General features: G+C 38.6%; 1 protein-coding gene across 7 annotated transcripts in view; it reads left to right on the forward strand.

Moving 5' to 3' along the window:
• CCDC148 (coiled-coil domain containing 148) overlaps window positions 1–14,972 on the forward strand; it is an 80,489-nt gene that overhangs the window by 7,741 nt on the left and 57,776 nt on the right. For 5 of the 7 annotated variants that reach the window (XR_012044428.1, XM_072875026.1, XM_072875025.1 and 2 more), the window contains 2 exons: window positions 8,768–8,912; window positions 11,930–12,013. Coding sequence is in view for 4 of the 7 variants with exons in the window: in XM_072875026.1 (XP_072731127.1) it covers window positions 11,959–12,013 (55 nt within the window). In the remaining 3 variants the exon portion in view is untranslated. Of the gene's footprint in view, window positions 1–8,767; window positions 8,913–11,929; window positions 12,014–13,721; window positions 13,774–14,972 lie in introns of all 7 variants that reach the window. The other 2 variants (XM_072875028.1, XM_072875027.1) reach the window with 2 other exon arrangements.

The following is a 14,972-nucleotide window of genomic DNA, read 5'->3' on the forward strand; positions in this document are numbered from 1 at the left end:
GCATTGCACAGCTCTGGGTGCCACTTGTTAGAGAAAGAATGCATTTTCTTAAGTTACCAAGGTGATAGGTTTGTTGGTTTTTTTACCATGAAGTTAAATGTTCTAGTTATATACAAGCAAGAATAATTTATTTGATTCATTTTAGCAGTTAGAAGGCAGGTCAAATTTTGGACCATTTCATTGGTGCTGTTAAGCAAAGAAATCCTAAACAAGAAAATTACTTCTCTCAGTACTTTTCTGCCTGTTAGGTCTAGTCTCCTTGTTCACGTGAATGAGATCTTTTATTGGTTTAAAAAAAGAAAAAAGAAAATATTGTTTTTATATGGGTGGCTGAAATGCTTGGTTCCAAAACTGGTGGGCCTTAAGAGATAATGAAATTGCAATATTTTGTTCCACTAATATCAATCTCTTTCTAGAGTCTCAAGCTACTGCTTTGGTTTTGTTTTCCATTAATAGAAAAAAGGCACAACAAAAAAAGAGTCAAGGCAAAGCCCAGATACTTTGTTGTAATGCAGGGAAATTGATTCTATGGCAGTTTTCTATTACAACATCTTTACTTCTGTTGTGCTAAACAAGTAATGTAGACTTAAGAATTTTATCTGTTGGGTGCCAGAGCAGCAGAGTGGTAAGTTGCTCGATGCACCATTACAAATATCCTGCTTTCCACATAGGCTAGCGAGTAAGCAGATATGCTTTGAGTCAGACAGCTAAGGGTTGATTTAACTATACATTTGTTATTTCTTAAGTAATGGAGAAAATTGTAGGGTCCTATAATGGATAACTCGGACTCACATCTTGTAATAAATCTTCAAATGAGTATGTTGAAGCATATTGTTTAATTTGTAACTTACTTTTTGTTATACATCGAGGTAATAAATACAAAGCTAGATGGAACATTTAAAAAGTATATAATAAAACTCTGCAAGTTTCTTGTGTTCAAATCCAAAAGTCTGTAAATGATGCTTCAGGATTTTTGCCTTTAGCTCAGCAAAGCAGGATTTTGTCCAGGATTGCCCACCCATGTGCCAGGAATTGCCCAGAGGAGTTGTGAATGCCTCATCCCTGGAAGTGTTCAAGACCAGGCTGGATAGGGCTTTGAGCAACCTGGTCTGGTGGAAGGTGTCCCGGCCCATGGCAGGGGGGTTGGAACTGGATGATCTTTGAAGGTCCCTTCCAACCCAAACCATTCTATGGTAATTAACTACTGAAAGCATGAGAGCATTTTCTCATTTCATCTTCCCTTTCAGTTGAACTTTGAAATTGCCAGGTGTGCTGTCTGCAGCTGGCTAACTTGGAAGTGGGTGCATTTGCTCAGTGAAAATGAATTGTGTGTATTTTGTTCAAAACAACACAACATAACAAAATGCCAGCTGACTCACTTGATTCAAGGTTGCATGGTGGACATGGGTGACTTAATTTCCTACCCTTTTTATGTCAACTTGTCAACTTTAAAAAAATTTACTTCCTTCCTTTTATTTGCTTGTTGCAATTTTTTTTCTATATGAAGTGTTTTTAAAGTTTATTTTATCTTGGATTTTCTACTTAGAATACTCAAAGAATAGAGGGGGAATAGTAGTTCTTTTGTAATGTACAGATACTCAGAAAGCAGATGAGCTATTCCGTCCCGTCCCGTCCCATCCCTTGCAGTGTGACAGAGTATTCCGTGAAGCTGATTGTTTTAAGTGTTACTCAAATTGATCTTCCTACTTCGGATTAAGTTTTACTTAATGAGGAAGTAATGAGATTATCATAGACAAAAAGGACTATGTCTCTTTTAGGAATGTACAATTTCTGATACTTGACTTTACTTCAAACAGATCCATAATTCTTTCTCTAGGAAGTGCAAATTTAAATGATAATCGGACTATGGGACTTCTCTAGCAACTGTTTTGACAGTGATTTATAAAAGTATTAAACTGTGTATTTCCTTCCTGGGGAAAGGATTGACTGCTGCAAGATTAAAACGTTCTGGATAGGTGCCATTTTCAGATAGTTAGTTCAACTAGAAGAAGAGAATGGATCTGATTAAAGGATAAAGCTGGTTATTTGTTTGTTGTTTTTACTCCATGTCATACAATGGGAGTGATTCTCTGCCTCTTTTCCCTAACAATAATTAGGATCGGAGGGTTCCAATAACTGCATCTTAATATTCCTCTTTTTTGAATGGAAACATGCAGTAGCTAAGCAATTAACATTTCCTTTAAACTTTAAAATCTAGGAAAAAGCCTTCCACAAAATATTTAAGAAATATCTAGTTATTCAAAAGAGAGCACTGAAAATAAGGGACTTCTATGTTTAGGGTTTTTTTCCTGAGTTTGGATGTCTTAGGAAACATCTGTATAATCAAAGTTCCCATTGATGTTGTATTCAAAGTTTTCAGTGAAGTCAGTGGTTCATTTCTGGTTTTTAATTGTGTATGCCTGCTAGAAATCTACTTGAACCACTGACAGGATTGTAACACCTGCTGTTGCGAAATTAAGCAACCTTCATTTGCACAAAATATGAGTAGCTATTAAACTGTCATTGATTATGCTGTTAAATTGTATTTTGTGAAGAGCTGGTATGGCTTCATATTATTGATTTTACATTTAATAATTTGACTGATTTAAAACATGCACAAAAAAATTTGTTTTAAATAGCATGTCCAGATCATTAAACACTGTGCCTCCCCACCCAGTAATTTTGCCCTTCTGTTGATTAGTAGCAGTTTAGCTGAGAGGAAAAAATGACACTCATGACCCGAATCTGCAAAGATTTATGTATGCAAATGATCTGTTGAATTGAGGCAGTGAACTCTAGGCTCCTTTAAAGTTAATGGTTAAACTCATTGGGAGTACTCATGCTTGTGGAATTAGGACCTTAACTGGGCATGAATCATCACCAGTAGCAACATGTGACAGGGTGTGATTGGCAGACTGCAGGCTTTGCTTGCTCCAGAAATGCTAACACACTTGCAGAGTTTCATTTCGATTTAAATGAAAGGAAGTAGGATCTTGGCTTAATATTTGCTATTCCCGTATTTAAGAGTATACTTAAGTCATATACTTCAGGCACAGGCAAGTGTTTACATTAAGAATGCACTGAAGTGTTTAGTTTAATTTGAGGCATAATCTTTTAAGAGGTCATATTTGTTATTACCTAAAATAGTTCTGAATTGTAGTGAAATACAAAACTACCAACAGGAGGAGAAACAGAGGACTGGTAAACCTTGTGCTTTTTACTGCTACTAAAAGGTTCAGTCATGGCTGGTCGTAGACATAGCTGATTTAGCATCCTTGGGGAACAGTTTTCTATGTACTAAAGGCTTCTGTTTGATGTCTGTTTTGTCTTTTGTACTTTTTCTTTCTAAGATGCATCAAGACTTCCAATCTAGAGGCTGTATTGAAGTTTGAACAAAGCCTTGAAGCAGGGTATCTGAATTCAGGCTTAGGTGAACTTTTATAGTATTGAAGAGGTTTTTAGATTTATCAGCATTAAAGCAGAAATAAATTTAACTTGCAGTGCTTTTATAATTTTGATTGGTACATTTTCTAGTTACTGAAGAGAAAATACAGGTTTATACAGATCTTGCCCTTTCCAAAACCATCTTAACATTCCTTTTCAGTGTTTTAGTGAAGTCATAATGTTGAATTTGTGATAACAGAAAATAATGTCTGTTAAAAGGCTGAGATCAAATACAAATGTATGACATCACTGCAGAAGAGAGAAATGGGTAGGCTGGAAGGGAATAAGCACTTATTTAATCAAATACACTAGCCCTAAAATTACAGAAAATGGCCAGTAAGTTGGTTTTTGCATCAGTTCTGTTCCCACAGATGTACTCTCCTGCTTTCTTTTCAAAGGAGTGGAAGCTAGGTGAATATGTGAAGTTTTGTTAAAATGCTGACATTATATCAGAAATGTGTCAGTAGAAAGAAGAGAGATCAACAATTTGCCAAAGAGATAAATAAACAAACTGGAGGGGTAGCTATGCTGCTGCTAATCTTACTAGTATCCATAGTTATTTTTCAAAAAGGACAGCGTTTCTTGTGTTGGAAGAAGCTTGTCATTTAAAGCTGGCCAGATGGACTCAGATTAGGATGATGGTTCCCAAAATGTGTAATACAGGAAAATTACGCTAACGCGGCAGCTGGGCAGGGAACAGTAATAAGAGGTTTTTATAGAGAGAAGTGGGTGCGATGGATCCAGTCTTCTTAAAGCTTTCAAGTACTCCCAATTTTTCATCAATAAGTTATTTTTGCCTTCATATAGGGTTAGACAAGAGTCACCGTGTAGTACTCTCTTCCCAAGTATATCAATAGAAGTAGTGCTAGGATGGTCAGAAACCCAAAAAAGCAGACAGGAGGAAGGCTGACTGTCTATAGCAGAAGAATAGAATTTCTTTTAAGCTTGTGAGAGACTAGGTTGCTAGCTCCTTGTGCAGTTATTTTTCTAATGACAGATGTTTTGTCCAGCTTTTACATTACTCATAATTTTGAAATGTCTCTTCAGCCTGATTTGTTTTATCTGACCTAATAAAATCTTAACCCTACTAAAGGTTTGATGCAGTAATGAAATTGTCAGGTGGTATCCCCTTCCTCTTTATTTCCAGCTGGGGTTCCTGACCTGTTTTCTTTTAATTTATTTTTAAATCCTATGCTGTTGTGCTTTGACCATGTACAACAGAGCCGGAACAGGTACTGTAAGCTGATGGGGAAGGCAGGAGAATAACCAGAAGTCAGCTTGGAAATCACACTGAGGATGAAAAGTATGACTTTTCAAGACACTGCTCATTCTGTCAAACTTGGATACGGATTGCTGATACTTACAAAAGATAGTTTGCATCCTCCTATGCAATTGTACAGCATGTGGTACTAATTGGCAGAGCTCCCTAATGCAGCTTTTTTTTTCTTCTTTTAGAGCTTTCCTCCAAATCTGCTGAGTTGTCTAGTTCTTAGTTCTCCGGCTAAAATGCTCCTTTGCCCTTCCCTGCTGCTTAGGTCTCCAGGCTTGGACTGCATGGTGGTAGTATCTTTAGTAAAAATGCCATCCTGTTTGTGATAGTATGGCTGGAGAGGGAAGCATGTCTCCATTTGTGAGAAGTTAATCTGATTTTGCTGTTAGTTACAACTCCTGACCAGTCCTTGCACTCACGTGGTGACAGGAGGTAGCTCCGTGTCTAGTCAGTGCTCTCAGGTACTTGAACCGCTCTTTCAGCCTGTCCTTGCTTGTTCTTGAGAACAAATCTGAGCTTAAACTTCATTGCATCTAAGGTATTTAGAGACAAACTTGTACTCACCCATAGGCTTTGGAGCACCTTGCAGAGTGAATAGGAGGAAGGCCTTAGCTTGTGCTGCCTGTTAGCTTGGACTTGAGCTTGTATCCACCAGTGATGTGGGAACGCAGTCATCCTGGCCTGGCTAGCTCCACGTACGCCAGCAGTGTTAGGGCAGACAATCATCCAGGTGTTTTCCTGGAAGGAAGCAATGTCATATGAGACAAAGCATGAACAGCTTTGTAATCACTGCTTAGGATCAGCAAACAAAGCATGGCATGCCCTAGCTGCTTTGGATCAAAGCCTTGTGGGGCACTATGGACAAAGTCAGTGCCTCCTAATGCTGTTGTCCCAGGGGGCTTCTGGAGTTTTTCTGGTTTACAGTCTGACCATGCTGGGGCAGAGCCAAGAAAGGGAACCCAGATGGACTTTTTTTTTTTTTTTTAAATTTTGAGTTATTGGATAAAGTGTTTTGAATTAAACACTCAAATGACATATCTCATTTTGGTTTAGGATGTTTGGATGTGAGGTGTAGGCACTATTCAAAAACCTTCAGAGTAGATTATCCCTTAATATGTATGGATAAGACAACCATCCAATATGTGGGAATCCTTGTGGTTCCAATGCTTAGGAGACTCTTCAGAAAGGGCACTGGAAATGAAAGTTTTCCTCCTTCATGCCTCCTTATCCCTAACCGCTGGGATACAATGTTTAAAGGAAGGGAAGGTCCTTTTCTCTTTTGTGAATGGTACCCAAATTTCCTTGTGGCTGTAGTCTAAAGAATATTTTAAAAGTTTAAATGCTAAGATGTCAACCTTCTTGAATCTTTTCTTAATCTTTCTGGTCACAAATATTAAATGGATTGACCAGGTTCCTGGATAGTATGTTTGGTTCAAGCTGCATTGTATGGATGTTAATAAACTAATTGCCAAAAAAGCCCACAAACAAACCTGTTCCCAATGAAAATATGCTATAGGTACCAGAGCAAGAACAGTGAAGTTACTCTTGTTCTAAGGAGTACTGCTTACTGAATCATCTTCCTCTAGAAAAGAAGTAATGTGAATTAAAGTTATTCTGTTGTAATCTGTGAAGGTGAAAAGATTTTGAAGGCAGTGAACTCTTACTGAAATTGATATTTCTACTCTCTAAGTATTTTAGCTTCACAAACACATAGGTATATGGAAAAAATCATTAGCTGTAACTCATTAGCTCCATTCAAGCTGCTGCAAACCTTTAAATATTAATAATTTTCATCATGAAATGTAAAGTCTGGGTTGTAAGCTGTAGTGTTCATTCAGTGCAAAATTTCAAATGAAGCTGACGGGGCTTGCAGGGTAGAGGTTGAGCAAGCACCCCCAGAATTAACCCACCACTATAAATTAAATTTGTTGTCTTTAAACCTACAAATAATTTCATCTTTGTAAAAGTGTCATTATGATGTAAATATACCAAGCCTCACCCTTAATTGATTTCCTTTCCCCTTTTAATACAGAGTCCACAACTAGGAGAAATACTAAGAGATCTCAGAATTTAATGAGAGCATTGACATAGTGGAAATTACTCTTTTAAGGTTATAAAATGCAAAAATTCCAATGGTCTCTTCAAGAGCAAAAGGATGAAGGTGCTTAAAGGCACTGCCATATGTAGAGATGCAAAATCCAGTGGCTCTTGTTAAAAACTAAAATATCCCCTGAAATATTTGCATTACTTTCCATGAACTAGAGTGGAAATGCAAGAGGAAGCAGAAGAAAATTCTGCTACGTATGATTTTTCCATGGATTATGCTTGTAAGAATGGAAAATGGAAGTAGATTTTATGCTCTTTGAAATTGCTGAATCACAGTTCTTCCACTCAGCCCGGGGAGACTGAGATGAGCAGGGATTTCCTCAGGCTACTGATGCAAACCCTATGCTCTAAGAATACTGCCTGATAGCAGTTTGCCCATATCAAAAGAAAGTATCTCTACTGTAATACTGGCATGAATGAATACAGACTGTACAACTGATGATGGAGGCTTAAATGCCCTTTCTAAGGATTAACCTTGTGAAAGAGCAGAGTCAGAGAATCTTTTGAGGTAAACTGTTTATTTTGTACCACTGTACTCAAATATACCACTGAATCCCTCTCTAACTTAAGCATGGGGAAATTGGGTGCCAAGAATTGCAAGTGCTACAGGCAAAGCAAAGCCAGTTTTCATTGTTGCACATCTCTCATTTTGACTTTGCAAGGAACTTTGATGTCTCACTCTGTAGTTAGGTCTATCCCATGTTGTGTTTTCCTTTGTAGATATATTTTCCTGCTTTTAATTTGAGGAATTCTGGCAACTTGGCCAAAGCTGCTGCTGTCATTGGGCTGCCACAAATCTAAAAAGTCTAAATGGTTCCACAGAGCATGTGCAGACAATCCGCTTCAAGTCTAATACAGATATATTTATTTCTGTTTGCAGAATCTCAGAATGTGGTAGCCTTGCTGATATCTCTGCTAAGGAAAATCAACATTGCTGTGTAAATATTAACCGTAGTACACAAAAACCCTCAAGAGAACTTGCTGCTGTTTAAAAATCATGCTGCTGATCTGTAGAGCTCGAGTGGCTCCACTGGAGAATGGTCTCACTTGTTCAGAATCCTTGTGTTGGTTCTTCCCCCTTATTTTCTTGGCCCTATGTAAATATAGGTTATATCTGATGGTATAAGAAGAGACTTGGTGCAGTTATTTTTCATTTTTAGGTTGGTAAAAATACCGGTAGAGTTATAGAAATACCAAGCCACAGCTGAATATTCATGTCTTCCTGAATGAGGCTAGGAATTCTGATAACTTATGATCTTTCTAAGAAAGAGATCTATGAAAGTCCGTTTTAGACTGGTCAATCAAAAAAAGCTTTGAAATAAAGAATTTCAGTATATTGTGATGCTTTCCCTTTGCTCTAAATTCAGGTATGTAGTTGATTTACTCTTCAAGGGAAGAGTAAAATTCAGCAAAGAAAAAAATACCTGGTTTTGTTTCTTTGTGATTCACATTGAAAGCCTTAAGAAGAAGTAATTCAAAAGTAGTACTAAACAAATGTTTTGAATTTTCTTACTTTTTTTTTCTACTTTTTGAGCTTTTATTATTAGTGTTTTGAGTTTTCCTGTTCAACCTTCATGACTATAAATTCAGTGGAAGATTGTGTCACATAATTGTGCCAGAGTTTCCAGAAAGTGCTGAATATTATAGAATTCCATGGGAAATTATGCCAGTTTTGCAGGGTTTCACTCTTTGTTTTAAGATTCCCCCTCTGGCCCCTTTCTTAATTACAGAATTTCGTGATGTGTCTACTCCCCCCTCCTCCCAGGAAGAAGATTTTGGAGGCCGGAAATTTAAGGGAATTATGACATGAGGGATACTAAACTAAACCTAATTTACAGACTTGTAAACAACCTGAATAAAAATAATTTTCTTTAAATGCCATTTTTAAATTGATCAGCCTATAGCTTAAAGATTTGTGTGTTGGTGATTGAGTAATTCTTGTTCCAGTTATATTTCTAGTGATTCCTCCAAGAAATAAAGGCAAGCCCGTGCATCGTTGACGTTTCTAAGAAGAAGCAGAAAAATACATGTCTTTAGGGGGAAAAGAAGCAACATTTAAACTGTCTGTGTGCATCTTGAAGAAATAAGTAAGGTAAATCCCATACTTTACTGTGTTATGTAAATCCCTTCCTTAAGGACTTACATATATAATTAATTTGATTAAAAAAAAAAAAATCTATTCCAATCTAAGTATATAGGCAGTTAGAAAATTATATGTAGCTAAATTGATGTATAGATAAAACATTACCATGACAAACAGGCCAAAGTTGCTTCTGATATGGAGAATTACCTCATTTGTCTGGATGAATCTGGCAGTGTTATACGGTTACAAGTTGAAAGCAAGTAATTGCTTTAAGTGGAGAAAAATGGAATCAACGCTGAGTGTGCTAACCTTTTTCTTCCTTTCTCTTTTCCCTTGACTTTTGAGGAGTGTGTAGACTTTGGGATAGAACTGTAAATTTATTTACAGGTGACTATTAGATTGTAAAATACACATTAATCTTTCAAAAGAGGACCGAACTCCCTCATGTATTGTCATATTTTCTTACTCTCGTGTATCTTTAATTTAAGTCTTTGTGATCAGATGATGTTCAATGTAGCTTCTGACCAATTGATACTGTAAATTACTTTCAGAACAAATTTGGAAAGGTCCCTTTTGTTAATGAATGGTCACTCTTGGGTGAAGACAGATGACGTTTAGACTTTGATATTTTTGGTTTAATGCAAGGGACAGTTTCATAGCATTGCTAAATAACACTGAAGAATACGCATGAAGAAGCCTTGAGAAATGTCACACTTTATCAATGAGTGTTCACGATTTTCTACTTGGTTTGGTCATGGAATATTCAGTGTACAAAGCCTGGTGGTCATGAATGTTATTTGCCTTGTAACTTGCATAGTTAACGTGTACAGAATTAATATCAAATTGACTTTGAGTCACAGGAACAGTAGTGTGTGTGTGTATGTATGTGTACTGTTGTGGCTGTAATTTCAACTGCACTTACCATTTGTTTGCAGTAATAATGGAAGCTTGTTCATGAAACTGTTGTCCATCTAGGTCAGATTTTTACACTTTGGCTGTTTTTGATTCTGCAATGCAGAGTGTTGTCATGAAGAAATATATCTCACAGGAAAGTACAGTGCTAAGTATCTTTGGTTGCAGTTTCACATTTTTATTTGACTGAAATTAATAGCTCTCTGTCAGAGTAGTTCCCCTTCCATTGCTTTTGCTGCTCTTCCTTCCCTTCCCTCCTTGTTGCATTGTGCCATCCTTGGAATTTGTATGGATAAACTGATTCAACTCACTAGAACAGCATAAAAAGAACTCCACAGTACACAAATTAACAGATTTTGCTGGTCTACTGTTTACTGTGTTGGTACTTACAATCGTAGAATCGCCCAGGTTGGAAAAGATCTCTAAGGTCATCAAGTCCAACCGTTAACCTAGCACTGTCAAGCCCACCACTAAACCATGTCCCTAAGCACCACATCTACACGGCTTTTAAATACCTCCAGGGACGGTGACTCCACCACTTCCCTGGGCAGCCCCTTCCAATGCTTGACAACCCTTTCGGTGAAGACACTTTTCCTAATCTCTACTCTGAACCTCCCCTGGCGCAACTTGAGGCCATTTCCTCTTGTCCTATGGCTTGTTACCTGGGAGAAGAGACCGACCCCACCTCTCTACAACCTCCTGTCAGGCAGTTGTAGAGAGCGATGAGGTCTCCCCTCAGCCTCCTTTTCTCCAGGCTGAACAACCCCAGGTCCCTCAGCTGCTCCCCATCAGACTTGTGCTCTAGACCCTTCCCCAGCTTCGTTGCCCTTCTCTGGACACACTCCAGCCCCTTAGTGTCTCTCTTGGAGTGAGGGGCCCAAAACTGAACACAGCATTCGAGGTGCGGCCTCACCAGTGCCGAGTACAGGGGCACGATCACTGCCCTACTCCTGCTGGCCATGCTATTTCTGATACAAGCCAGGAAGCTATTGGCCTTCTTGGCCACCTGGACACACTGCTGGCTCATATTCAGCCAGCTGTCGACCAACGCCCCTAGGTCCTTTTCCTCTGGGCAGCTTTCCGGACGCTCTTCCCCAAGCCTGTAGCGTTGCATAGGGTTGTTGTGACGCAAGTGCAGGACCTGACACTTGGCCTTGTTGAACCTCATACAACTGGCCGCAGCCCATCGATCCAGCCTGCCCAGATCCCTTCGTACAGCCTTCCTACCCTCAAGCAGATCAACACTCCCACCCAACTTGGTGTTGTCTGCAAACTTACTGTGGGACCAGACAAATGTCAAAGGTGTGACAAAGTGGATGGAATTTTGTGTGTAGGAAATTTTGGTAAGGTAGAGCTGGGTTTGAGGGAAAGGGTTTGTGGGGAGGCTGGTTGAACATGACCTTCCCCTTCTGGCATTATTCAGCTATTGATTCAGTTCAACTGAAACACCTTGCTTTTCTTTGTATGCAACCCTTGTGATGATGCCCATGTGTGCTTAATTAAGGTGCAAGTAAGGTTTTTAAGACATAAAAGTTTTTTACTATATTGTATATCTTATTGCGTCTTACATGTCAAGTTTATCCCAAGATGATGTGAATACTTGATACGTGCTGCCTGTCATAGTTGCTCATCAGGAACTAAGTCACTGTTGCTGAAACAGCTGACTTGGGTTGACAAGTGTTGAAATGGAGACTCTTAAAGGGGGTGTATAGGGATCTATATGTAAACCACAGTCTCTAAACATAAGAAAAGAGTGATCTTTTCAGGCTTAATTTCTAAAAAGCAAAGAACACCTCAAAAACTTACCTTACATTTGGGTCAATAGGATTGTTATATTTTGAAAAGCACAAAAGAAAGAATAGGTGATCTATGTGACAGCATTACAGATTCATCAAGGAAATAATACTTTGTTTTATTTTTCTTAGCTGCTAACTGATATGAGGCACATGAAATCTCTCTTAAAATGAAACATGAACTTGTGGAATTTCTGTCTAATTACATTTTTAGTGAGGTGCGTCCTCTCTCCTCAGAAAACAATACATATTTTTTAAATCTGTTTTTAGCTTGCATCCACAATGTTGCTATTCTCAAAACATCTGTTTGTTTCTCAACAGATATTAAAAAAAATACATAAAAAATAAAAATGAGTGAACCAGACCATGGAACATTCTTTACAACTCATAGGATTAGTGATGTAGGTATGTATGCTGTCATGTTCAAATTTAATTGTTTTATCACAATCTAGAATAAAACTACTTATGAAATACTCTGTGCAATTAATAGCTGCATATGGAAGCTGCTATAGCATTCTGATCATAGAATGGTTTGGATTGGAAGGGACCTTCAAAGATCATCCAGTTCCAACCCCCCTGCCACGGGCAGGGACACCTTCCACTAGACCAGGTTGCTCAAAGCCCCATCCAGCCTGGTCTTGAACACTTCCAGGGACGGGGCATCCACAGTTTCTCTGGGCAACCTGTTCCAGTGTCTCACCACCCTCGTTGTAAAAAATTTCTTCCTTATATCCAATCTAAATCTGCCCTCTTTCAGTTTAAAGCTGTTGCCCCTTGTCCTGTCACTGCAGGCCCTGGTAAAAAGTCTTTCTCTGTTTTTCTTATGATTCCCCTTTATATATTGAAAGGCCGCAATAAGGTCTCCCTGGAGCCTTCTCTTTTCCAGGCTGAACAAGCCCAACTCTCTCAGCCTTTCTTCACAGGAGAGGTGTTCCAGCCCTCTGACCATTTCCATGGCCTCCTCTGGACCTGCTCTACCAGATCCATGTCTTTCTTGTACTGGGGACCCCAGAGCTGGATGCAGTGCTCTGGGGGGTTCTGACGAGAGCACAGTAGAGGGGGAGAATTGCCTCCCTCGACCTGCTGCCCACGCTTCTTTTGATGCAGCCCAGGATACGACTGGATTTCTGGACTGCAAGCTCACATTGCTGGCTCATGTCCAATTTTTTGTCCACCAGGATTCCCAGGTCCTTCTCTGCAGGGCTGCCCTCAATCCATTCAGTGCCCAGTCTGTACTGATGTTGGGAACTGCCCTGATGGTTGACTTGAAAAACATCTTTCCATGATGAGGCACCAGCTGGGGTCATGTTGTCAAACTTCCTGTAGGCATGTGGCAAATGAAAATCCTTAGGGGAGACTTGAAGGAGGATCATAAGATAGCTTTGCAGGATTTACCTTAACATTTTATATGGCACCCCTCTGCAAAACCATACGTCAAGCATATTGCTTCCAGCCACTATGTTTTTAATAGTGAATGGAAAAAATCATTCTACTAATACCTAATGGCAAGTTTCACTACTAAAGGAACCTAAAAAAGAGGTTGGAAAGAAAAGGCCCATTCCTTATCCCTATAAGCTTCCTAGCTTATGTAAAGTTACTGAGGATCTGTGTGCTAAAGCTTTACAGTACTGGGGCAAAAGTTCAAGTACTTTGATTTACCATTATAATCGTATCTCAGGCTTTAGCAAATATTTTTTTACAGAAAATTGTGAAAAGGCATTTTCAAATCTAAAAGTTTAATACTTTATATTTTTACTTTTGTGTATATATTTGAGTGTATACATATAAAAATATATAAAATTTATTTTCTTTGTAAAATATAAGACACATCCAATAAGTTGCCTATTAAACACAAAGTTTGCATCCTATATGCCAAGACCCTGATTTTGGAGTTAATCTTGCATGGATAGACTGTATTGACTTCAGAAAATTCCTCAGAATAAAGTCCTCAGTAAAAAAAGAAACAGGTAAAGATTAGTAGCAGAGATTCGTACGGTTCAGATATTCAGGCTAAAGGAAAAAGCATGTCGAAAGAAAAGATAAAATTAAATTATTCGGGGTTAGAGGTTTGGAAATTGAACCTGTCTTTCACTCCTCCTCATTCTTTTCTTAGATGTGAGGGACATTAAGTTGGTGAAGATGAGTTGCCTGAGGAAGTACCTCAGGTACCTACTTTCTCTTACATTAGTTCTATATGTAGCTATGTATATTTATGTGTTTTATATAAAACTTTTTTAAGAGTGTAGAAAATATCAGAGTACGTTGCTAAATTAAACTTGGGACTTTCAGAGACAACTCTAAGGCTTCCAAACATTGCCACAACTTTTTTGGTTTAGAAACCCAACATAGTAACAACTTTTTTTAATCTAGGTACCACCAAGTTTAACCTTTTTAAGTAAATGGATTCTCTCTGCTTATTCACTGTTCTCCGATACACTTTTCTGTGGTTAGAACAGATTAAGACAACCTAGCCAAAGAAAAACAGTGCTTCTCCCTGTTGATTATAGCATTCCTTGTTCTCTCTATCTATTCATTCAGTGGGATGGTTCATTCTCCCTTTCTAGTTGTTTTCTGCACTGTATTCGTTATTGCATCCTGTACATCAGTATGCACTTTTACATTTTTAATCCTGGTTTTCCATGCTTTTTATTGTCAACCCTCTTCTCTCATTTTATATTGTGAGAAAGAAAAGGGGGCAAAAAAAGATTACATGGATCTGTTTTTTGAGCACATATCTTATCCTTACTACACTGTATTAAAGAATAAAGCTGGCATAGAGAAAGCAGGGTTTCAAAAGCCAGTGGTGAGCGAGGGCTGTCAAACAGGAACAGCAAACTGTAATTTCATTGAGTAGTTTCAGGAAATGACAATGCTGACATAGACCAAAGAAAACTGGTCAGGATATTGCAATTTTGAGTGCCATACCCAGTTAGGGTTCCTACCCCTGGATATCTATACCACAATTCAGAACAAGTGGTGTGAGATCCATGCTAATGAAATGCTTTAGGAATAACTTCCAATTCCTGATGTTGAAGGAGGAGTGGCAAGGCTAAAAGCTGACTGAGGCATGAGGACTTTGTCAATGCACGCATTGACATGTGTGTACGGTGCATGTAGAACATTTCCAGAAGCATTGACACTAGGTACTTGTGGAGGTCTGTGCAGCAGCTGCAACAGGTGCTACAGGGAGAGATTTAGATCTTTATCTCCTCAGGAGGAGGACAGTGTTCCTCCCACCTTTGTTCTGGCACTTACCTGCATCCCAGTATGCTATCCTGGAATTAATTGAGGATCTCTGATGCTGGAACATCACACTATCATGCTTTTCAAAGATCATGAGATTTACAAGCACCATACCAAGGAG

The sequence above is a fragment of the Ciconia boyciana genome, chromosome 10 (genome assembly GCF_034638445.1).
Source record: "Ciconia boyciana chromosome 10, ASM3463844v1, whole genome shotgun sequence".
In the NCBI taxonomy this organism is placed as follows: Eukaryota; Metazoa; Chordata; class Aves; order Ciconiiformes; family Ciconiidae; genus Ciconia; species Ciconia boyciana.